This window comes from Gadus chalcogrammus, chromosome 6 (genome assembly GCF_026213295.1).
Source record: "Gadus chalcogrammus isolate NIFS_2021 chromosome 6, NIFS_Gcha_1.0, whole genome shotgun sequence".
Taxonomy (NCBI): domain Eukaryota; kingdom Metazoa; phylum Chordata; class Actinopteri; order Gadiformes; family Gadidae; genus Gadus; species Gadus chalcogrammus.
The window spans coordinates 5,779,089-5,802,351 of NC_079417.1; the positions used below are offsets into that span (position 1 = coordinate 5,779,089).

At 45.6% G+C, this 23,263-nt stretch overlaps 1 protein-coding gene across 1 annotated transcript in view; it reads right to left on the reverse strand.

Annotated features, from left to right (window-relative positions):
- Positions 1-23,263, reverse strand: part of cacna1ba (calcium channel, voltage-dependent, N type, alpha 1B subunit, a) — a 91,897-nt gene that overhangs the window by 11,853 nt on the left and 56,781 nt on the right. Inside the window, 23 exon segments of the mRNA XM_056592383.1 lie at positions 319-413; positions 416-427; positions 1,382-1,489; positions 3,276-3,381; positions 5,592-5,688; positions 7,439-7,590; positions 8,220-8,370; positions 8,860-8,951; positions 9,317-9,382; positions 9,708-9,824; positions 9,923-9,928; positions 11,269-11,352; positions 11,834-11,944; positions 12,470-12,634; positions 13,459-13,660; positions 15,440-15,577; positions 16,490-16,650; positions 17,229-17,325; positions 19,453-19,473; positions 20,995-21,006; positions 21,248-21,354; positions 22,544-22,603; positions 23,081-23,210. Of these exon segments, the coding sequence (XP_056448358.1) occupies positions 319-413; positions 416-427; positions 1,382-1,489; positions 3,276-3,381; positions 5,592-5,688; positions 7,439-7,590; positions 8,220-8,370; positions 8,860-8,951; positions 9,317-9,382; positions 9,708-9,824; positions 9,923-9,928; positions 11,269-11,352; positions 11,834-11,944; positions 12,470-12,634; positions 13,459-13,660; positions 15,440-15,577; positions 16,490-16,650; positions 17,229-17,325; positions 19,453-19,473; positions 20,995-21,006; positions 21,248-21,354; positions 22,544-22,603; positions 23,081-23,210 (2,290 nt within the window).

Genomic DNA, 23,263 nt, shown 5'->3' on the forward strand with positions numbered 1-23,263 from the left:
ATGGGCGCATGAGCTCAAACTTGCATGTATGTGCAGGCCTCTATCGTGCATTCATCTACAGTTTGTGTGTGTGTGTGTGTGTGTGTGTGTGTGTGGTGTGTGTGTGTGTGTGTGTGTGTGTGTGTGGTGTGTGTGGTGTGTGTGTGTGTGTGTGTGTGTGTGTGTGTGTGTGCGTGTGTGTGTGTGTTTGTGGGTGTGTGCTCTTGCCTGTGTGTGTGTGCTCTTGCCTGTATTTTTGTGTGTGTGCTCTTGCCTGTATGTTTGTGCGCGCGCGTGCGTGCGTGCGCGTGCGTGTGTGTGTGTGCGTGTGTGTTATACCGAGCCAGTGGTATTCTGCAGTAGCTGCTGTTGCCGACGCGCTCGGTTCTGCTTGTAGTAGTCAAAGATCATCAGAGCTGCGTACACCTTCCCACTGTCAGCTCATTGGCTGAGGGGAGAGAAGAGGAGGGGAGGGAAGGAGGGAGGTGGAAATGGCAGGGGGACATGAGATGAGGGGAGGAGATGGGAGGAGACAAGGAAGGGTGAGGTGGGGTGAGGAGGAAAGGGAGGAAGGGTGAGGAGAAAGGGGAGGAAGGGTGAGGTGGGGTGAGGAGAAAGGGGAGGAAGGGTGAGGTGGGGTGAGGAGAGGAGAGAATCGAGGAGGGGAGAGGAGAGAGGAGATGAGAGGAGAGGGGATAGGAGATGAGAGGGGGAGGAGGAGAGGAGGGGGGGAGAATTAAGGGAAGTAGGAGAAACAAAAGCGGAGTGAGATGAGAACGGAAAAGAAGATTATGCAAAACAAAGCAAGATGACGGTAAGAGAACAAAGGAAGAGAGGGGAGCCAAGAAAAGAATTGAGAGACGGTCGAGCAGATTGGAGAGCAAAGAGAGGAGGGAAAATCCATGACGGGAAGGATAACAAAAGATTTCCCAAGAGGAAAAGAGAGGAGGGAGAGAACAAGTGAATGGAAGTGCTGACTCATCATTTAACTTTCATCTCATTAGCATGTCGAGCGTGAGGAGCAGAGACACATATCGAAACTAGATTCAATGGACAATGCATTATAAGACAGTTGGCCATTTGTGACACAAGATGGCAGCAGACACTTACCTTCCGCTCCAAGGAGACACAGACACACACAACGCAGACACACACAGACAGACAGACAGACAGACAGACAGACAGACAGACAGACAGACAGACAGACAGACAGACAGACAGACAGGACAGACAGACAGACAGACAGACAGACAGACAGACAGACAGACAGACAGACAGACAGACACTGGGGCTGGCAGCTGGGGGGAGACTGAGGCCTCTCCGGGAGCTGGAGGGGGGACTGGGTGGGAGCTGGGTGATGGCAGGGTGGCGGGTCGGCTGGTACCCGAGCTGGGGCGCTTACGTTTGTGAGGAGTGACCAGCAGATCCATTGTCTTATGGGACAGGCTGGACCAAACGGTGGAGAGCTCCTTCTTCAGCTCTGCATCACTCATACGCTGGGCCACCATGCCTGCTGGTACACAAACACCACTGTTACTATCCTGTCCTGTCACTCATCAAACCATTTTCCCAAAGATAAGATGACTTGTACCTTATAAATCCCAGACAGGAAAGCTGGGAAATCTCCAAAGCAGTGTATTGTGAGCGGGGGGGGGGGGGGGGTGGGTTAGGAGGCCCATAGGCTTGGACGTTATGATTTATGATATGATCTAAATACATACATGCAAGCCTTTTGGCGGATGTGTAACAGAGACCTGCCAACAGGGGCCCTGCCAAATGGCAATCGTAATTGGGTCAAAAGTAATTGGGCTTCTTAGCAGTTAGTATTTTCCTTCCACGTCAGTTCGACACCCCGCTGAGCAGCGACGGGGCATTACAGTTATGACGTTAACAGATGCTGTACTCCTAAAGCACCTTACGATATGAGTAGTGCATGTACGCTAAACATTGGTCCTTAACATGACCCCACTGTAGTCGAACCCATGGTAGTCAATACCGTGCTCTACCAGTTATCCAGAAATATGAGAGAGAGAGAGAGAGAGAGAGAGAGAGAGAGAGAGAGAGAGAGAGAGAGAGAGAGAGAGAGAGAGAAGAGAGAGAGAGAAAAGAGAGAGAGAGAAGAGAGACAGAGAGAGAGAAGAGAGAGAGAAAGAGAGAGAGAGAGAGAGAGAGAGAGAGAGAGAAGAGAAGATGAGGAGAGAATGAGACGAGAAGAGATAGAAAGCTGAGAGAGAGAGATGAGAGAAAGAGGAGAGCCGAAGAGGAGAGAGGCAGAAGCAGAGAGAGAGAGAGAGAGAGAGAGAGAGAGAGAGAACACCAGATATGAAAGAGATAGACACATCGAGCGAGCGAGCACCAGGCCCAATGCGGCACAAATGAGAGATGCTCATTAAAATGCTCTCATTCCGTTGGTAAAGCTGGGGGATAGAGGGGGGGGTGATTAAGCCATATGAGCTGAGGAACACGCACAGAAATGTCCTAATGAGTCCAAATGGGACCTTGAAAACACACTGCAACCAGCTCAGAACACAGGGCGCAAGGTTCGGAACCCATCTGCACAAGGGGATATTTAGATCGAGATAACTACAGTTTTAAATTCCATTATCCTGAGACAAAATACAATAGCAGGATGTAACCGAACTTGGTGGGGGCCGCTTTTCGATTGTTTCAGGGTGTAATATCTGGGTCAACGCCGGATTTGTCCTGAAATGACTAAATTGGATTTTATTTGTAGCTTAATGAGCATCCACAGAACTAGTGCTTTGTGTATTCATACAGCTTTGCCTGGAGCGTTGGCTATCTATAATTAGCGTACAGAGTTATACCTGTGTTTACTGTGTTGTGACATCTCTGAGGAGCTATGCTTCTGGGTAAAATAGCGAAGAACCAAACAAACAAGTGAAACAGGTAATTGGCAAAGAACAGAACATGGGGGTCATGTGGTTAGGTTCTTTTTCGGTTTGATTGAATCGTGGCACATTGACATGCTAGCCAGGGGCGCCAGCTCGAGGCTCTTCATGATGAAGAGGGGATACATGATTCAGTCAGGTTATCGGGTGAATGTCAGGTGTTCATTTGGACTGCAATTGAACAAACGAGCAGAGGGCCAGTCAATTCCAGATTCATCAGTGAATCACGGTCGGAATGAGCAAAAGATTTGGCTCCTTCTAATTTCAATTCATGGTGATGTTTACAGTTCAACGCATTGTCTTGCTGCGTTATACACACACCACACGACGTCACAACCCCCAGCTGCTCTGCCTGGTGTGTGACATCACCACCACACGACCTCTGACCTGAGGAAAGCTTGATCTCCAAGGCGGTGCGGATCAGCGCCATCAGCGTGGAGGTGAAGTGCACTGTGTTGTCGTCAGCGATGGGCATGTTCATCTTCACCAGGCGCTGAGGAAGAGGAGGAGGAGGAGGAGGAGGTGGTGCGGGTGGAGGAGCAGGAGGAGCCGTGGCGTTGGTGGGGGTGGTTGGTGGAGGAGTAGAGGTTAGAGGTTAGACCCAGCGCCGGCAAACCTCACTGAGGTATTTAAATGAGTGTGCTGTTGGAAAGTGATGTCTCACTTTGTGTCTTGGTTTTCATAAAACTCAAACTCAAACTGTAGAACCGGTCATGCATTTTAACAATTGCATTTCCAATTCAAAGCAATCAGGATAACAGGGTGGAAGTTGGGTGGATGGCCGGGTGGGTGTTTATAGGATTCAGTTCAGCACACAAAAAGCCTTCTCAGCAAGCATGAGGAGACAGACCACACAGTGACGTCACCGCTAGCGGCCGAGTATGCGACAAAGCACAACGCAAGTCAAGAGTGCACCAAACCAAGGCTAGGCCGAAACAGAGTGGAAGAAGAAGAAGAAGAAGAAGAAGAAGAAGAAGAAGAAGAAGAAGAAGAAGAAGAAGAAGAAGAAGAAGAAGAAGAAGAAGAAGAAGAAGAAGAGAGAAGAAGAGGAATGAAGAAGAAGAAGAAGAAGAAGAAGAAGAAGAAGAAGAAGAAGAAGAAGAAGAAGAAGAAGAAGAAGAAGGCGAGACGCATAACCATGGCGATGCCTCGAACCGGCCCTGGAGCTCCACTCTGTTTGCCGGCCAAGGCACGGGCCTTGGAACGGGCGTCTATGTGGACCACTACCAATAGGCGACACCCAGCGGTGTCCAGGCATTCTAATGACCCGGCCGCATGCCGGCATGCACGGTACCCTGTGGGAGTTGAGCTCCGCCCGGCATGGAACCACTCGACAGGGCATCTGGCGACACGGTGCGGTGCAGAGTGACGCAGAACAGGAGACAGTGTGGAAGGCGCCAACCAAACACAAACCCACACAGGGACGCGCTGGCCCGCAGTCAACCATAGAACAATAAGAGCTGCACAATTTATCAAAACGTTCACACTGACGGTATTCTTGATTATGGATTGAAAGCCGGTTAGTTGATGGCACTATAGTGGACGAAATGTTATTAATTGTTCATGTTTGATTTCTAAATGTTCTTTCATTTATTTGTATTAACATCAATATAATTAGTAAATTAATAATAATGATTGAAAGATGTACTATAGTATTGTCATGTATTGTTATTTATTCTGAGGAAATCTAAATTGGAATACAATGTGTGACTATTGTGCAGCCCTGACACATACGGACACAAACAAACAAACAACTCCCAGGCCCGCAGACAAAAAACAAACGCAAGCCCACATAAAGCACGCAGGAGCAAATCTAACATTGGTTTGACAGAGGAGATGAAAGAAAACACTATGGCTGGGGGTGAATAGCAGAGACAGACTGGTGTTTGTAGAACAGGAAAGCAACATATAAGCTACACATTAAGCTAACTCGGACAGCACCACCAAATCAAACCAATAACTAGGCAACAGGATTTAGAGCAGTGTTTTTCAACCTGTGGTACATGTATCACCGGTGGTGTGCATGGGTACTGCAGCTATTACGTGGGATTCTCTTCAAAAATACACATTTATGTTTATAGAAAATAAATATATATATTATTATAAATGTTCTTAAGTAAAGTAAGCAGTTATTATATTATGGCTTGTTATTTCAAATATAGTGTCAACTTTTGTGCATTCCATCTTGTTTTCCATTGTAATGTTATCCATTGATGTTTTGTGTTAACTACTGTTTGCTGAATTACCCACTAGCAGCATAGCTGTGCAGTAATGCTTATGTTCCAAGGGGGCGCTGGTCATTTGTGCTCTAAGGGCCACTAAAGTTGTCCTAAAGAGAGACTTTTCCAAGCCGATATCAAAACATTCTAAAAAAGTTATTGTAAATTATAGGCGCAGTACCTAACCAACTGAGCTTTCAGAACACGAAGCAGGCAATGCCCAACAACTGGGCACAGGTGTAAAATTAGATTACAGTAATATTAAGAAAAAAAAAGCAATATCAAACAGTGAGATCCGGGGAACACTGCACTGCAGAGCACAGACAACTGGCCAAAGCTCAGGCCAATGGCGATGTGGGTTGTGGATCACAGGAGAGGAGAGAGGCGGGGGGGGGGGCGTGGGGGGGGGGGGGGGACGGCCAGCCGGTAACGGGTGAGGTTGGGTTAGGAGGGGGTGAGGTTTTGGAAGAAGAGGTGGATCTACCTTGTACGCGACTCTTGGCGGGCATTTCTTTCCCAAACCTAAGGGCGGGGACATGTGGAGCAGCATCTGATACATATCAAGGTACTTGATACGCCCACTTCACGGGGTCAGGGGGCAGCCAAGATGAAGACACACACAGGGACCCAACACAGACGCATGGGGGGGTTGGAGAAGGAGGACAAAAAGGATGGAGGAAGAGACATGGAAACAATAAAAAAGACAGAAATCTGGCGTTAGATTTCCGACGGTGACATGTGACGGAGATGCAATCGCCAGCCTCCACCACTGCTGCAGGGCTGGAGCCCAGAGGTGGTGGGGTGGGGAGGAATGGTTCACTCAGGATCCCTGGGAGGAAACACAGAGATGGTGAGCTGGTCTGGAGATGACATGGGGGGAGGGGCGGGGGGGGGGGGGGGGGGGGGGAGGACAGGAAGTGGTGGGGAGGTTGTGTAGTAAGTTGGTGTGGTTCTGATATGGCCCAACCCCAGATCAGAGGGTGGTGGAGGGGTGGGTTCTGTAGGGGTGATGGGTGAGGAGGATCGGGATGTCTGCTCTCGGGGACATGCCAGCCGACATCCCTGGATGTTTCGTTCTGCCGGATCCACAGCGACAAAGCTTTCAGTGGCCTATCCCCAACCGACTCCCGATCAGATCCTTTCTTTTAAAAACGTACGCTTGAAAGCATCTCATTTAGAGATACACCGATGTTTTTAAAGGGACTACGGGTAAGAATCCGATATTCCTTCTCATGACTGACCACTTAGTCTGTCAGCGGACCGCAGCCTTCTTGAGCTTGAAATGTGTAATGGGTCCATTTTTTCGGCAGCTAACTACAGAATTATACAAACTGGCTAGAGCTAGCTCTTATTTAGGGCACCTAGGATTGCGATTGGAAGTTACTTCCTATTTTATGCCCGGCAAAACCATCCAGGTTCAAATACAATATAAATCTGCCGACAGGTTGTTCTACACAACCTGTTCATATATTGGCAATTTTAATTGACTTATGCAAGTATAATCCTACATGTAGTCCATTTGACGGCACTTCAAGTGAGCAGCTTACGAGAGATGCGAGGTTGGGGATCAATGGCCTTGAAAGCTTTGTTTCTGATCCAGCCTCATTGACCGAGGCCAGTCAGTCTGACAGGGGTGCGGGTGCTCGTTCATTGGTGCACAGCCATTGAGAAGTACACAAAGCACCCTAGGTGACGGAGGTGGCTGGTGTAGGTTGCAAACCTTGTATGCTACCCTATTAGGGCAGTTCTTCCCTAAGCCAAGAGGGGGCGATATAATGCGCAATAAATTGTACATATCCTTATAGGAAATCCGCCCGCTGTAAAAACAAACGACAACAAGCAAACACATGAACATAAAATGTTTCAGCACTGCATTAAAAAACAACAAACAACAACAAACAGTTGGTCCAGAGGCACTGAACAACTGGTTGAAAATGCTGTTCAAAGTGTTTCATTGTACCAGTAGTGACATGGTTAGAGAAGAACGTTCAGTGGTAAAAAGAGAGACACCTGTTATATTGGGGTCATGGAGATCTAAGACCGACTTGTGGAGATGTACACACATTTCATAGACATCCATCAAGGTAAGTGAGTGTTTGTGGAAAAAATACATCAGAATGTATAGTTTATACGTTTAGTATTTGAAGGTGAAGAAGGTACCTATTGACATTGCGTATACAGACTGTAGGAACTGCTATCAGACTGTAAGTACTGTTCTCTGAGTATTGTAACTGTTTTACGAATGTATGAACGGGAATATGACTGTCGCTACGATTTTAAAGGGTGGTCTCGGACAGTTTAGTCCAGCCTCGGGAGGCTGGCGTAACGTACCAGGCAGCGGGGTCGTACTCGGCCCAAACCCTGATAAACTCGTCCAGGTGATTGCACGGTCCCAGGATGTTGTTTTTTTTTTTTTTTTTAGACGAGTCTCTGGTCAGGTACTCAAAGTTGTCCATGATGACCGCCACAAACAGGTTCAGCATCTACATACACAGTTGGATTTAGACGGTACATAGTGTATATATGGTGTTGTTTGTGACTGTAGTAAGTGTGAACGGTGTTGTTTCTGACTGTAGTTAGTGTGGACGGTGTTGTTTCCGACTGTAGTTAGTGTGAACGGTGTTGTTGACTGATAGCTCCTTTGTGAACGGTGTTGTTTTCTGACTTTAGTTAGTGTGGATAGTGTTGTTTCTGACTGTAGTTAGTGTGAACGGTGTTGTTTCTGACTGTAGTTAGTGTGGACGGTGTTGTTTTTCGTGTCTATGTTAGTGTGGATGGTGTTGTTTCTGACTAGTTTGTTTGGACAGTGTTGTTTTCTGACTGTAGTTAGTGTGGATGGTGTTGTTTCTGACTTTAGTTAGTGTGGATAGTATTGTTTGTGACTGTAGTTTGTGTGGAAAGTGTTGTTTTCTGACTGTAGTTAGTGTGGATGGTGTTGTTTCTGACTGTTTAAGTTAGCTGTGATAGTATTGACTGTCTGACTGAGTATGCTTTTTTTTTTTTTTTTTTTTTTTTTTTATAAAAACTTTGGACGGTGTTTGTTTCGACTGTAGTTAGTCGTGGACGGTGCTGTTTTCTGACTGTAGTTAGTGTGGATGGTGTTGTTTCTGACCAGGAAGGAGCAGAGGAAGATGAAGGAGACAAAGTAGAAGTAGGCGAAGTCGCTGCCACACTCCTTGGCTATGTTCCCTGACCCCGGGTCACACGCCCGCCGACTCAGACACGACAGCATGATCTCATGCCAGGCCTCTCCCGTGGCGCTCCTGTTTGGACGGACAGACGGATAAAGGACAACTCGCTGATACACAGAGAATGATAAACTACACTTAGGCACAGGCGGATATCGGGAGCTCAACATTGGTCTGACTACCTGGGTAGAATGTTTAAACTGCAGCTTTCAATAAGAGGCAAGGTGGTTATGATGTTCGACTCCCAGCAGAAAGGTAGAACAAGATGCCTCACACACACTTGTTTTTGGGGAGGTGTTTGGTGATGTGTCTGGTAGTGTGTCGGGTGATGTTTTTTGGATGATGTGTCTGGTAGTGTAGGTGATGTGTGTTTTTTGGTGATGTGACTGTCGTGTCTGATGTGTTTTCTGTGATTTTTCTGTCTATGTAATTTTAGTTTTTAGTGTCATGCGATGTGTCCCATGAAGTTATTTTGGTGTTGAGCCCTGTGATGTGTCGTGTCAGTTGATGTGTCAGTGTATGTGTCAGTCAGTGTGTCTGGTGATGTTCCTGATGATGTCTTACCTGAACAGCAGCATGAGGGCTTGCAGGAAGGTGCGGAAGTTATTGTGGTGATTTATGGCCGTGTCCTCGTTGAGATCAATGTTCCCGAACACCTACACACACACACACACGCACACGCACACGCACACACACACACACACAGCTTCATAAAGTGAATTTGTGAGAGAGTCTATCTGTTCTAAGTTAAAGTCAAAGGTTTTCGTCTCGGGAGTGTAAATATTATTTTCAAGCTGATTTGGCGATTGGCCAATTTTGTTCGTAGCCAAGGCCAAGGCTGGTTTCGCGAGTGTATGAAGCAGCATGATATCAGCGAATAGACATGATATTAGTGAATCTTCTTGATATCAGCAAATCAACTTAACATCAGTGGATCAGAATGACATCAGTGAATCAAGTTCAGATCTGTCAATCCTGTTGTGTGAGTTTATGGGGAGTGATAATACGTGAGCTCTCTGACCTGCATGCCGATGATGGCGTAGATGAAGAAGAGCATGGCGATCAGCAGACATACGTAGGGCAGCGCCTTTAGAGGAAGAGGACAAAGAAGTTTACTATTTTTTTTTTACTATCATAAAATACGATCACCTCCTTATTTCGTGATACTGCAGTGGGTTTGTGGTGTATGTGTAGAAGTCAGACACCATGGTACACTAAGGGGAATTTGTGTGTTTGCATGCGACGCAGATACGCGTTTGTGTGTGTTTGTTTTAGTGTGTGTGTGTTTGTGTTAGTGTGTGTGTGTGTGTGTGTGTGTGTGTGTGTGTGTGTGTGTGTGTGTGTTGTGGTGTGTGTGGTGTGTGTGTGTGGTGTGTGTGTGTGTGTGTGTGTGTGTGTGTGTGTGTGTATACCTTGAAGGACTGGACAAAGGTCCACAGCAGGATCCTGATGGTGTAACCCTGTCTCAGCAGCTTGATGAGCCGAGCCGCCCGGAACAACCGCAGGAAGCTCAGGTTCAACAGCCGATCCTGAGGGGAGAGAGAACATAACAACACACTGTCAGACCGAGAGAGGGAGAGAGAGAAACACACCAAAACACACTGGAGTGAGATGGAAATTCACTCACCGTGGTCTATGGGGACGGCATTGGGGCAGAAGAAGATACAAAGAGACACCCACCGACAGAGCGCGAGACAGAGTAGAGGGAGACAGAGAGACATTGAGAGAATGAGGAGGAACAGGACAGGAGAGGCAACATAACAGCAACGGTCAAATGGCACGGTGATCGCAGGCTGACAACATGCACACGTCACATCGCTAACATGAATTAAACCATTTAACATATAACACAGTTAGCTGCACTGCAAATTGCATTTGAGGCTGGCTGTACCAAGCTTTTTCTCCCCGACCAATGACAATTCATGTTTGTGTGATGAATTCACGTTCATAAGATGCATTAGTGGGGTTGTGATGCGCTCATGTTTGTTGGAAGAATCAGTGGAGTTGTTATGTGTTCAAGTTTATGAGATGCATTAGTGGGGTTGTGATTAATTAATCTTCATTAGCTGCATAAGTTGGGTTGTGATGTGTTCGTGTTTGCATCCCCCTTGCTAGACTGGGTACGCAAGCGTCGCGTCACGTAGCCTTGCGCTGATATGTAAGGAAATGCTCCCACTTTAATCGCTGAGAGCTGCTACACCAAATTATCATTTATTTTTTAGCAGAGCTGCAGCAAAAAGCTGAAAAAGACTTCAATTCTATCTTTACCCCCGTCGACACGTGCCTCTATGAATAAACTTTGTGTTTTCAAAGAAAGCACATATATTTGTGTGTCAACTAATTCAATAATGCATAAAATGGTAGTTGCATACTGCATCATGATCCCACCATAGGGATCATGATGCACCCCCATATCATATCCAATCAAACAACTCGTCGTTATATAGCCCCCCAATATAACTACAAGCCTGTGACCCTCCGCAGACAATGCACCTCTTGATAATTCACATCCTCACATCCGTTTAGATTTGTGATCATGGACGAGGTGCCGTTGATAGTCTAGGTGGAGATATACAGTGAGGTCCTTGACCCCAGACATTCTTTATAGAAGGACCACGGAGGAATTTGGTTGGAAGTTTGGTTAGCCCGTTAAATGACTAAATATGTACTGCATGCGTTATCCACTTGCATGATTGTTCGACACAACATTAATAAACATATATAGCTGGGCACTCAAAGTTTTCTATTCTATTCCTCCTATACGCTCCTCTTGCTCCTGATGAGACACTGTTACGTGTCCTGTGAAGCAGGTCGTAAAGGAAACGCGACAATATGCGAAGCGACGCATGCGACGCGACTCAATACAATGCAGCACGACGCGACGCCTCCTGGCTCAGTGTAGCCCCCCCGGGGTAGGGTGCAGGGGTTGGAATGCATTGATGTTCGTGTGTTGCGTTCAGGGGTGTCTCGCACGTTGATTTCTGTGACCAGGATGTCTGTGATGCTGCCAAGGACCGTCACAAAGTCGAAAATGTTCCAGGCGTCCTTCAGGTAGTTCTGGGTTGGGCGGGAAAACAAACAACAACAAACTACAATGAAACCAAAAAACGTCATTATAGTTAAAGAATACAAACAGATCTGATTCACTGCAGGACCAGCGGCATCTCTGGTGGTGAGATGGAAACATGAGATGTCACTCATCCTCCAATGAGTTACATCACTTTGCATCAATTTGAACCAATCAGCAAATAAGTATCTGCGTAGCCTGTGATTTGTGCCTCTTACATTTGATCAGTTCAAATTAAAGTACATTACACACATTAAAGAATGTACACGAAGTACCCATACAGAAAATGGAGAAACTTAGAGAATACACATTTAGCAACCTACACAGCTTGACGCAGGCGTCAATAGCATTAGCTCGTAGTAGCAGATTTAGACATTGCATAAAATAATTCCTTCAGTTTCAAAACGACCCCCTTACATACTGCATCTAATTCAACCATGTTGAATAATTCATCTCTGAGACGGGACTGACCAATGGGCCGAAGGCGATGATTTTGAGGATACATTCCATTGAGAAGAGGGCGGTGAAGACGATGTTGAGGTTCTTCAGCATGGCCTCGTAGAACGGAGGAGCTCCATGGAACTGGTTTCAAGTGTATTTGTCATATGGGTATTAAAATAAAAGGTAGAAGTCATGAATGGCTTTGAAATGCTTTCAGGCATCTGTGCAACAGGTAACAAACAAAAAGTGTAATAAAAGATAAAGATAATATACACAATAAAGAAGTTTTAAAATAAGCAGACACACTATAAAGTGCAAACTGTTGGCAATAAAATATTGTATAGCAGATGCTAACTAGAGGCACAGGAGAAGACGGATTGATTCCATTTCATCATTATTTCACCAAGCCCAATCCTTGTGATGTTAATGGCATCCTTGTCAGTCAAAATGAAGCTCTCTTTTGCTGCCGGCAGCGTCGTGCGTTAAAGATGGATGAGAACACATCTCTTATTTATTTCACCGAGGTGTCACAGAGCTTTGCCTGGTCAGGACCTTCAGCAGCTGCTAAATAAAACCTCCCGGGCAGTCGGCGCTATGCATGATTGAAAAGCCCCGCGTGTTTTATCTTGAGACGGAGTTGGAGCCGTGTGTGGACGGGAGGTGTACCTTCATCATGAGCACCACGGTGTTCAGGGCGATCATGATCATGATGGAGTACTCGAACGGCGGCGACACCACAAACTTCCACATGCGGTACTGGAAGGAGTGCGTGTTCTGGGGCATGTAGCGCGTCAGCGGCTTGGCGTTGATGGCAAAGTCGATGCAGGCCCTCTGTGACAAGGGAAGCAGGGGAGTCATTCAGGGGGATACATTTGTGCATTTAGAATAGCAGACAGATTCATCAAAGTGGTTAACGGTTAAGTGATGCAGGTGATTTGTTTAAGAAGAAATTTGTGTCTTATTTGTTGAAATTGTCTTAACATCCCTGACGGCAATTAATTAATCAAATAGAAATCCGCTATCTAAGGCCAATGCAGGCATGTAATAAGCACATTTATTGAACCTATTCAATAAATGAAAGGTTTTGATGGCCTCCCTGTCTTTCTTCCTACCTACCCGTTACCTGTGAGCACTCTGCCCGGGTTCTCATTGTGCATAACCAGGGTCTTCCATGAAGCATGGCAGACCTATTGCTAAAACTAGCAAGCTAGAAAGGGGTTTTGGGGGAGTGGCTTTGGGTGGAGATCTGAAGGGAGGGATTTGATTTTTCCGTTCTCTTTTTCATTCAAAATCTAGTTGACTCCGGCTCTGGTCTATTGCCTAACCTCGCTTCAAGTAGAATCCATTTATATTTAGTCAATTAGCATAGGCTTTTATTTAATGCCAAAAGTGAAGCTAAAACACAATCAAAATTGGAGAAATGACTTGAATAAATCCAAAGTTCTGCACAACCAAGTTTCTGAAAAAACAACTGGACAGAGAGTAACTATCGGAACTTGAACCCGAGATCAGCAGAATTTCAGTCAATTTATCGTTTATTTATTAGGATCCCTACGCAGAATCCCCAAATCTAGCTCTCGTACCCTGGGGCCAGTTGGCTGAGACAGTGCAGTATAATAATAGCGGTAGATAGTGCAATGTTTGTCAAACTCTACCTCATTCTTCTCCAGGCTGCACTCAGACATCGCCTTGTCTCCCTGCTCCTGAAAGGTGATGATGATGAGGGCCACGAAGATGTTGACGAAGAAGAAGGGGAAGACGACAAAGTACACCACGTAAAAGATGGAGACCTCTATCCGGTAGCCCGGGCTCGGACCCTGGTCCTCAAACGTGGCGTCCACAGAGTGCTTCAGGACCCTGGAGAGAGAGAGAGAGAGAGAGAGAGAGAGAGAGAGAGAGAGATTCAACATTACCCCATGAAACTCCTTTCAGGCTATCGAGCACAAAAACAGAACAGAACAGGTGTCACAGTTACTTCTTTCACTTCATTCACCCATTTGGCATATATTGAGCTTATTATCCACCTATCAACACTCACATGTGATGGCCCTGTTTAGAGTTAGGGTTGGGTTAGAGTTAGGGGTGGTATAAGTTTAGGGTTAGGTGTGGATTTAGTTAGGTTAGGGTAAGTGTAAAGTGATCTCTTTAACCATTTGTGGAATCATGAAGTCACCATGAAACAGACATTGAAAGGGAAAGGGCTGTGCGTGATACATCATCATCATTTTTGGGTTATTTTTAGGTTTTGCTAAAAACAACATTTCAGGAATTGACGATGACAAAAAGAGACAATCTGTCACAACCATGAAATGATAATGAATCCAAAAATGTGACGATAATGTAACATATTTGTGTTTGCCTTCATGGTAAAAGCAGAATAATTAGTGGTATCTACAGATAGACATTGTATCGACATATTAAGTGCTGGCACAGCTCCTTTACAGTTTAGATCACCGACCGACAGGAGAACAATGACAACTCTTGTAGAGACGTAATAAGCATGAGATTAGTGTTCAGCGCTTGTTATCAGCGCTAATTAATTAATAAATCCACTCACTGCTGACCACGAGCAAAGTCGGTTGAACTGCACACAGCCCAACAGATTTTAACGCTGACATCAAGAAACATTCAATCACACCTCATTCGTCACCTGTGAAACATTTAAATTTGTTTGACATGCTAAGGAATGGCATATTTATAGAGCCCTTCAAACAAAAGGCCATTCACAGTGTTTTACAACCGCAGGAATACAAATGTTAAACCCCAGGCAAAAGGTGTTGACATGTTTGATATGCTATGCTAGCAGATTTCGCACGGATTTTGTGCCTATAGAACATATAAAGCAGCGATGTCTGGGAGGGTGTTGTTATTGGCCTTTATAAAACAGTTGTTGAACACTCAATTCTGGTGGGTCAATAACATTCCAATGTGGTGCATTATTCTTCAATAACAGGACACCCTTGCATTTAAAAATGTGCAAATCAATGCACTGTTAAAAACAACAGTCAAATAGAGCTATCGACCAGATGTTTAGTTTTCAACGCATAAACCGGTATGCTCAAAGCACAGCGGGAGATATTTTCATTTCCACTTATTAAGTTGATCAAACCTGATAATATGATAGATGAAAGTGATATTTAATTGGGGTGTGAGGTAAGCGGGGCTTGGCGTCTGCTGCCGACAAGGGGGCGGGGCAGCTTTATTGCAGTAACAGACGAAGCTCTGGGTGGTCGCTTAACGAGGTAAATTAATATAAATACTCATTATGTTGTGCTCCAGCCCCACAGTGAGACTGGATTCATACGATGAACTTCCAGTGTGTCGGCAGGACACTACTTTGTTTGCCAATCCCAAGCATTCTCCTTGCTATAAATAACACAAATAATACCCAATGATAACCAATATTGCACCACCACCCCCATCTTACAATATTTTTACAACAAGGTGACTCCACGGCATGGTTTACTCCTTATATAGGCAAGCTGTGGCTCAACGGTTCTAAGTTATGAAAGCTACAAACAATAGTTTAACTTTAGGAATATTCTTCATCATCGATGATGGCCAGCGTGCTATACCCCCATTACGTGAGTGGCAGCAATGACTAAAATGTACCCCACGCCCCCACACTGATCTTACGTTGGCCAGCCCTCTCCGGTGGACACGGTGAAGAGGGTGAGGAAGGCCCACAGCACGTTGTCGTAGTGGAACTCGTACTTCTTCCACTCCCTCGGCATGGAGGCCACCTCGTCCTTATCGTAGTCCAGGAACTGACCTCTGGAGAGGAGAGGGGAGAGGAGATGAGGAGATGAGGAGGAGAGGAGGAGAGGAGGAGAGGAGAGGGGACAGGAGGAGAGGAGAGGAGAGGAGAGGAGAGGAGAGGAGAGGGGATAGGAGATGAGGAGATGAGGAGGAGAGGAGGAGAGGAGAGGGGACAGGAGGGGAGGAGAGGAGAGGAGAGGGGAGGGGAGGGGGAGGAGAGGAGAGGAGAGGGGGAGGGGAGGAGAGAGGAGGAGGAAGAGAGGAGGAGAGGAGAGGAGAGGAGAGGGGAGGGGAGAGGAGGAGAGGGGAGAGGGACAGGAGGAGAGGAGAGGAGAGGAGAGGGGAGGAGAGGAGAGGGAGGAGAGAGGAGGAGGAAGAGAGAGGAGAGGAGAGGGGACAGGATGGAGAGGGAGGAGAGGAGAGGGAGGAGAGATGGAGGAGAGGAGCATGATATGAGCGGAGGGAGAGAGAGAGGAGAGGAGAGGAGAGGGGTGGAGAGGAGAGGAGAGGAGAGGAGAGAAAATGAGAGGAGGGGAGAAGAGGAGAGGGGTGAAGAGGAGAGGAGAGGGGACGGGGAGGAGAGGGGAGGAGAGGAGATAAGATGAGGGGGGAGATGAGAGGCGGCGAGGGGAAGGGAGAAATGGAGAGGGGAGGAGAGGAGAGGGAAGAGAGAGGAGGAGAGAGGATATAGCCGGAGAGGTGGGAGAGGAAAAGGGAAGAGAGGAGAGAGGAAAGGAGGGGGGGAGAAGACAGGGGGAAGAGAGGAATTCATTTGTTTTAAACAGAAGAGAAGGAAAGAAGAGAAAAAGAGAGGAGAAGGAAATAACCACCCAAAAGGTGAGGGTGGTAGAGAAGAAAAAGAGGACAGGAGAGTATTGAATGACGAAGTGTAGCACGAGGAGCGAGCGAGGGAGGGGTACCACCGACCTGCAGTCCTTCTCCAGGCCCTTGGACTCGTCGGTGCAGTAGAAGAACTTGCCCTTGAACAGCTGCACGGCGATGACGGCGAAGATGAACATGAAGAGCATGTAGACGATGAGGATGTTCAGCACGTTCTTCAGAGAGTTCACCACGCAGTCAAACACCGCCTGGTTGGACACACACACACACACACACACACACACACACACACACACAACACACACACACACACCCACACACACACACACACACCACACACACACACACCACACACACAACACACACACACACACACACACACACACACGCACACAAAACATACAAACACAAGATACATTAGTAAAGGTTGCATACATTTTGTAAGGAGATGTATATCTCATGTAAATTGCTTTGCAGGTCTGCATAAGCCTATGTAAGATGTTTATTAGTAACTGTTTTTCCATTCTGAACCTGGCTTGAGCTGAGCAATTGTAGCAAATAATTTACTCTGAGATCAATCGGAATCAGAGTGAGCAATCATACACACGACCAAACACAAACACACTTGAGACAAGAAACCGAAGTCAATATATGCAAATATTTAAACATAGACAAACATGTACACGTGTGCGTGTGTGTGTGTGTGTGTGTGTGTGTGTGTGTGTGTGTGTGTGTGGTGTGTGTGTGTGTGTGTGTGTGTGTGTGTGTGTTGTGTGTGTGTGTGTGTGTGTGTGCACAATGTGTGCAGTGGATGTTTGGTGTATACCTTGAGTTTGGGGAGGCGCTTGATGGTCTTCAGAGGGCGAAGGACTCTGAGAACTCTGAGGGACTTGATGGTGCTGATGTCTTTCCCTTTGGTCCCTCTGGAGGTAAACACACAGAATGAGATCCAGAACCCCTAGAACTCACTAGAACCCCTAGAACTAACTGAAACTAACTAGAATCCCTGTGGCTCACTAAAACCCCTAGAACTCACTGAAACTAACTAGAACCCCTGGAGCTGACTAGAACCCGTAGAAATAACTGAATCTAAATAGAACCCATGGAGCTCACTACAACCCCTAGAAATTGCTAGAACCCCTAGAACTAAGTCGAAACCATGTAACTCACTAGAACCTGGAGAACTCAGTAGAACCCCTGGAATTAACTATCAGTAACAAGAACCCGTAGAACCTCTGGAACTAACTAGAACTTACTAGAACATGTATAACTCTACAGATCCATTTGAACTCCCAAGAACCCCCTAGACCTACCTAGAACCCTTGGAACTGAAAGGAACTAACTTGATCTCACTGGAAACCCTGGACCTCACCAGAACCCCTTTCACTACCTAAAACCCCTGGAACTCTACCCGCAAACATTGAAGGTTTCAAAGTCTTAAAAGAAATATCAAATACAACAATACCATAATAAATAAATTATGTGTCAATAGGTTTGTTTGCAAGGAAAGACATCGTTTAGTCACACACATGGACAGGAAATGCAGAATAAAAAAGTAAAGGAAAACAAACTCTGTAGAAAGGACGAATGGTTAATGGATCGAAAGTTCAACTGAACACTACATTGACAGATGAACCCAAAGTAAGGTTGAACATTTAAAGCTTCCCTTAAGCTTTAAACTATGGCAATCCACAGGCATGTGGTTTGCGTCGGAGATGGAGCGAAACTCTTCATGCGCTGCGTTGTCATTCCTTAATGATGACATCTTCTGTGTTTTAAGTTATGATAATCAGAAAACATGCCAGTGTTCATAAACATGTACCTATAACATGTAACCGTGGTTACATGAGCCAATGAGGTGAGATTATAAAATGATCAACACATGTTAGTCTCTTCATGCAAAGGTAAGTTGCTAAACATGTTCACCAGGGTTAAAGGTCATTAATGAGATTGAGAAAGACTCCTTTTCTTTTTGAAACATTATGTTTGATCTGCTGAAAAATAATACGACGTCTATGGGATCTAATGACTAAGGTTTCCCAAATCCCAGTAAAAGGTACTGGGTTTGATCTCATCCAGGTAATCAGTCTAACCTGTAGGCCCCCTAGAGCAAGATGCCCCCAAGTCCCTTACTGCTCCCTAGTGACCTGTAAATGAATTCACCATAACTATGTTTGGATATAAGGTTGTGAGAGAGACTTTGAGATAAGATTTCTTCCATGTATCTCTGTTATCACCTTACAGTGTGTCACAATTCTGTCACTGAGCTGATTCACCTTGATACCAACAAATGCTGGAGGCTTTAGAATTCTGTTGATTCATTATTAATTTAACCTCCTAAAAAAAACCTCTTCAATCCTCAGAGACAGAGGGTCAAGCTTGGATATTCATCTAAACAAGGTAAATTCCCTTATATTAGTGAATGAGCATGACACACTGTGTAAGATAGTATCTGAAGAGGCAACGTTGATACAGTAAATCTCCAAGCATTTCAAACCTGAACACCCCATATGTGCTTTTTATTTCTAGTGCTGGGAAACTCTCAAAATAGCACAGCAGCTGTAATGATTTAGTAATTATCAGATAACTCCCTCTCCCTCTCCCTCTCCCTCTCCCCCTCCCCCTCTCCCCCTCCCCCCCCTCTCTCTCTCTCTCTCTCTCTCTCTCTCTCTCTCTCTCTCTCTCTCTCTCTCACTCTCACTCTCACTCTCTCTCTCACTCTCACTCTCTCTCTCTCTTTCTCTCTCTCTCTCTAACCTGTTTCATCCTCCAATCTTCCAGTACTCTGGCTGACTACCACATGCAGGAGCATGCTTGATGCATGCTCTTCAGTAGAAATACGAGGACATAACTGCCATGGAGATGGAAGGGGTCTGAAAGCCATTTGAAAAACCTTCATTTTGTCATTTTTGTAACAAAATGAGAAACAAGTTTCAGTTGAATGCTGTCAGACAGTGCTTGCGTAGATGGAGAGTGCGACGGGGGACGAGGTGGGGGGGGGGGGGGGATTTTTTTTGGGGGGGGTTGTAGGGTATAGGGTGGGTCCCCACCTGGTCACACTGTGCTGCGATCTAATTGGATAAAAATAGGTGATAAAACACATAAGGCAGAACACAATTATCGACTCAGACTCAGACACACACACACACACACACACACACACAGATGTGAGCAGCACACAAACACACAAAAACACACACACACACGGATAAAATCATTCAACAACAAGGAATCAACAATTTCTAGTCGAGAGTTGGTCTTTGAACTCGCTTGTAAAAGGAACAGCCAACTCTACATTATCCAGCATGCCTTTGTGGTTTAAACCAACAAAAGATATGCAGACTGAGGCTTCGGCATCTGATGAGTGGGGATTAAAGAAAATTCAAAAAGGTCAACCTGAAATGAAACATCACAGAAACTCTTTCCTGCTAAAGATGGTTGGATGGCCACCATGCATGGGTGAAGTATGAGGTCGATCACATAGTACTACAACCAGTACTACATCTTTACTGTACGTGGAGTACTCACAGTACCCATAGTTCCTTTAGTAAGGACATAGGACGAATTTTGACATTATAAAAGAGATCTGTGTAAGAAGTGTGGCTGTATTATTCACACTTTAAATGACCAGATGAGTTCTGTAGAGGTTGTTGAAATTGAACGTTTGTGTTCTACAAGCTCAAGGTTAAATGTAAATGCCATCATAATTAATACAAGAAAGCCAAAGCTTCGCCGTTTAGCCTTATCAATTAATATATTAATCGAAAATCGTGAAATGGGTTGAAAGTTAGACGTAGGAATCTGTATTCCCATTCCTGTTCGGAATAGAGGTGTTCCAAGGACCCCTGACGGGCCTTCTTACAGCAAGCCATACGGAGGAGAGAATATTTTTGGCAGACATCTTCAGGTGAAACATGGAAGAGGTGGTATGATGCCATTTCAATCAGAGGCATCGTAGGGGAAGGGTTCTTCTCAAAGTGATGGAACAGAATGGTGACGCAGAGTGAGGAGACCAGACCGTGAGGGGATCCATGAGGCGACAGAGGTGGAGGATGAGGATCAGCTTGGGTGGAGGAGAGGGTGGAGCTCCAGGCAGACAGACGATAGTGGTATTTGTCTATATGGATGGAGCACTCGCTGCAAAAAACATCTGCCCACCCTGACTTGAAACTTTGCTTGTCATGTCAATAAAGAAGTTTCATAATAAGGGAAAATAAAAATGAAGAATTATGCCCCCCAGTTGATCTTTGAAGGAGATCAATATGATTGTTGTTTGAAATAAGCTAAAGGCAAAATAGTATTTTTTTGTAGATACAATAACATTGATTGGTTACTCTGACTTTGCCAATAGGAATTTTGAACACAGGATGGAAATGTTATTGTGCTGGTGGATATTTAGTTGTTTTTTGCAGCATAATAAATGTTCTCTCTCTCGCAGGTGAATGAAAAGTGGCAGTCAAGCATGACAAGAGAGCGAGAGAGACAGAGAGAGAGAGAGAGAGAGAGAGAGAGAGAGAGAGAGAGAGAGAGAGAGAGAGAGAGAGAGAGAGAGAGAGTGAGAGTGAGAGTGAGAGACGGATATTGGACATTACCCCATGAAGCTCCTTTCAAGCGATCCGAGCACAAAAACAGAACAGGGGTCACAGTCACTTCATAACTCAAATCAAGAGGTTCAGAGACTCAATAGTGTATTTCTGAGTACTTAACGGCAAAGTATGTAGAATCCCGACGATGTCTTTAGAATATTGTACAACAGATCAGCGTCGGTTTGTTTAGCCATGTTCCGTGGTTGAGTGCAAATGCATAATCTCAATACACAAAAAGGTTGGTCATCTTTGAACTTACGAGAAAGCGAAAGCCACCAGCGCCCCACTGACCACGACGAAGTCCAGGATATTCCACAGGTCCCTGAAGTACGCCCCAGGGTGCAGCAGGATACCTAGATCTACCATCTAGAACACACACACATTTATTGTGGTCTAGCCTCCTGGAAACACACCGCGACTAGATCTACAACTTAGATCGGACACACACCCCTAACCAACTCTGGGAGGCGGGACCCTCTTCTGGGTTCTTCCTTGAGGTTTTTCCTCTGTTTTAGAGACTTTAATGCAAAAACTCAAAATCTTGGCAAGTATATTTTTCTAATGTCTGTGTGGGTCTCAAGATTTAAGTGATATAAACGAGATTGTTTTTAGACAGTGCATCTTGAATATTCTGTTAAGTGAAACTATCTTGAAAACATCTTGTTTTGAGTCATATCTCGGGTTAAACAAGCTTTTTAAACATGTCATTAGGTTTTTAAGCTGCTGTGTTATTTGTAAAAGATGAATCGTCTTTTACAACACATCTTTTACATCACAATACTAGTAAAATATAGCTAAAAATTAGTTTTCCCAGCAAATTTCAAGATCACTCTTATCTTGTTAGGCTTCAATATAATGTCTTATTTCAAGAAATCTTACCAAGACAATTTTCACTTGTTCCATTGGCAGTTACTTTTGCTTATTACAAAGCAAAAATATCTTTTTTGCAGTGTGGGGTGAGATGGGGTGTCATATATTATGAGGTCTGTGGAGCCTTTTGAATTTTTAACACTTTGAAGCCCTCTCCGCTAATGAGGAGTGAGTATGCGGCTTCTTCAGAAACACCACGGCAGAGTGCTCTGTGACGACTGCTCGGAGCGATCAGGGAGCGGGCCCACGTGCACAACGGTGCCATTTCAACTTATTAACGGTAACAATGGATTCCACAAGATCACGACTTCTTACGATTGCAAATATATCTGCCCAAATTCGCGATTGGTCGTTGTTGAACATTTTGTTGCGTCTTCTCTTTCTGTTGACGGGTTGGCATCGCACCGAGCCCAGCAGTGGGAGTTAACCATAAAAATGGAAGGCGCATCAAAAGACAACAGCCCAGCGCCGGGGAGCTGAACAGTAGGAAAACAATACCAAATTGGCTGTTGTGTTATTAAAAAAAGGCTGTTTTTGTTGTTTGAGCGGTCCCTTAGATAACAGTGTGGCGCCAATATTAAGCTGCACGAGGAGGCCGAGGGTCTGTTGGCCCGGCGGCGGGGTAGGCTGTTAACTACACAACAGAGACACATCGAGGGCACAGATTTCCCACGGCGCCACTCACCTTGATCACCAGCTCGAAGGTGAAGACGCCCGTGAAGGCGTAGTCCAAATACTTAAGCACCTACGCAGGAGAGATTAAAACACGGGTTGGTGGCACTGAGGTCATATTTTAACGCCGGTGAGGCTGAAGTAAATTACTTTTTTTAAAGATCCCCAACAAAACATAACATGTGTTTAATATTCTCTTCCGTGCTGCACATAATTCATGTTTGTTTGTGTGTGTGTGTGTGTGTGTGTGTGTGTGTGTGTGTGTGTGTGTGTGTGTGTGTGTGTGTGTGTGTGTGTGTGTGTGTGTGTGTGTGTGTGTGTGTGTGTGTGTGTGTGTGTGTGCGCGTGTGTGTGTGTGTGTGTGTGTGTGTGTGCGTGTGTGTGCGTGTGTGTGTGTAGGTGTGTGTGTAGGTGTGTGTGTGTGTGTGTGTGTGTGTGTGTGTGTGTGTTTGTGTGTGTGTGTAGGTGTGTGTGTGTGTGTGCGTGTGTGTGTGTGTGTGTGTGCGTGTGTGCGCATGCATGTGCGTCCACATGTCTGTGTGGGTCTCACGTTGTTGCGAGTGGCGTGAGCATTGACAGGGTCCTCCGCGGCTAACGCGATGCTACTCATCGTTATGACGACCAGGATGGACATCTCAAAGTAGCGCATGGTCACGATGTAGTGGCACAAACGCCTCACTCTGAAACACCGGGGCAGGAAAGAAGAAGAAGATCTTTATCCGTCATCGCACAC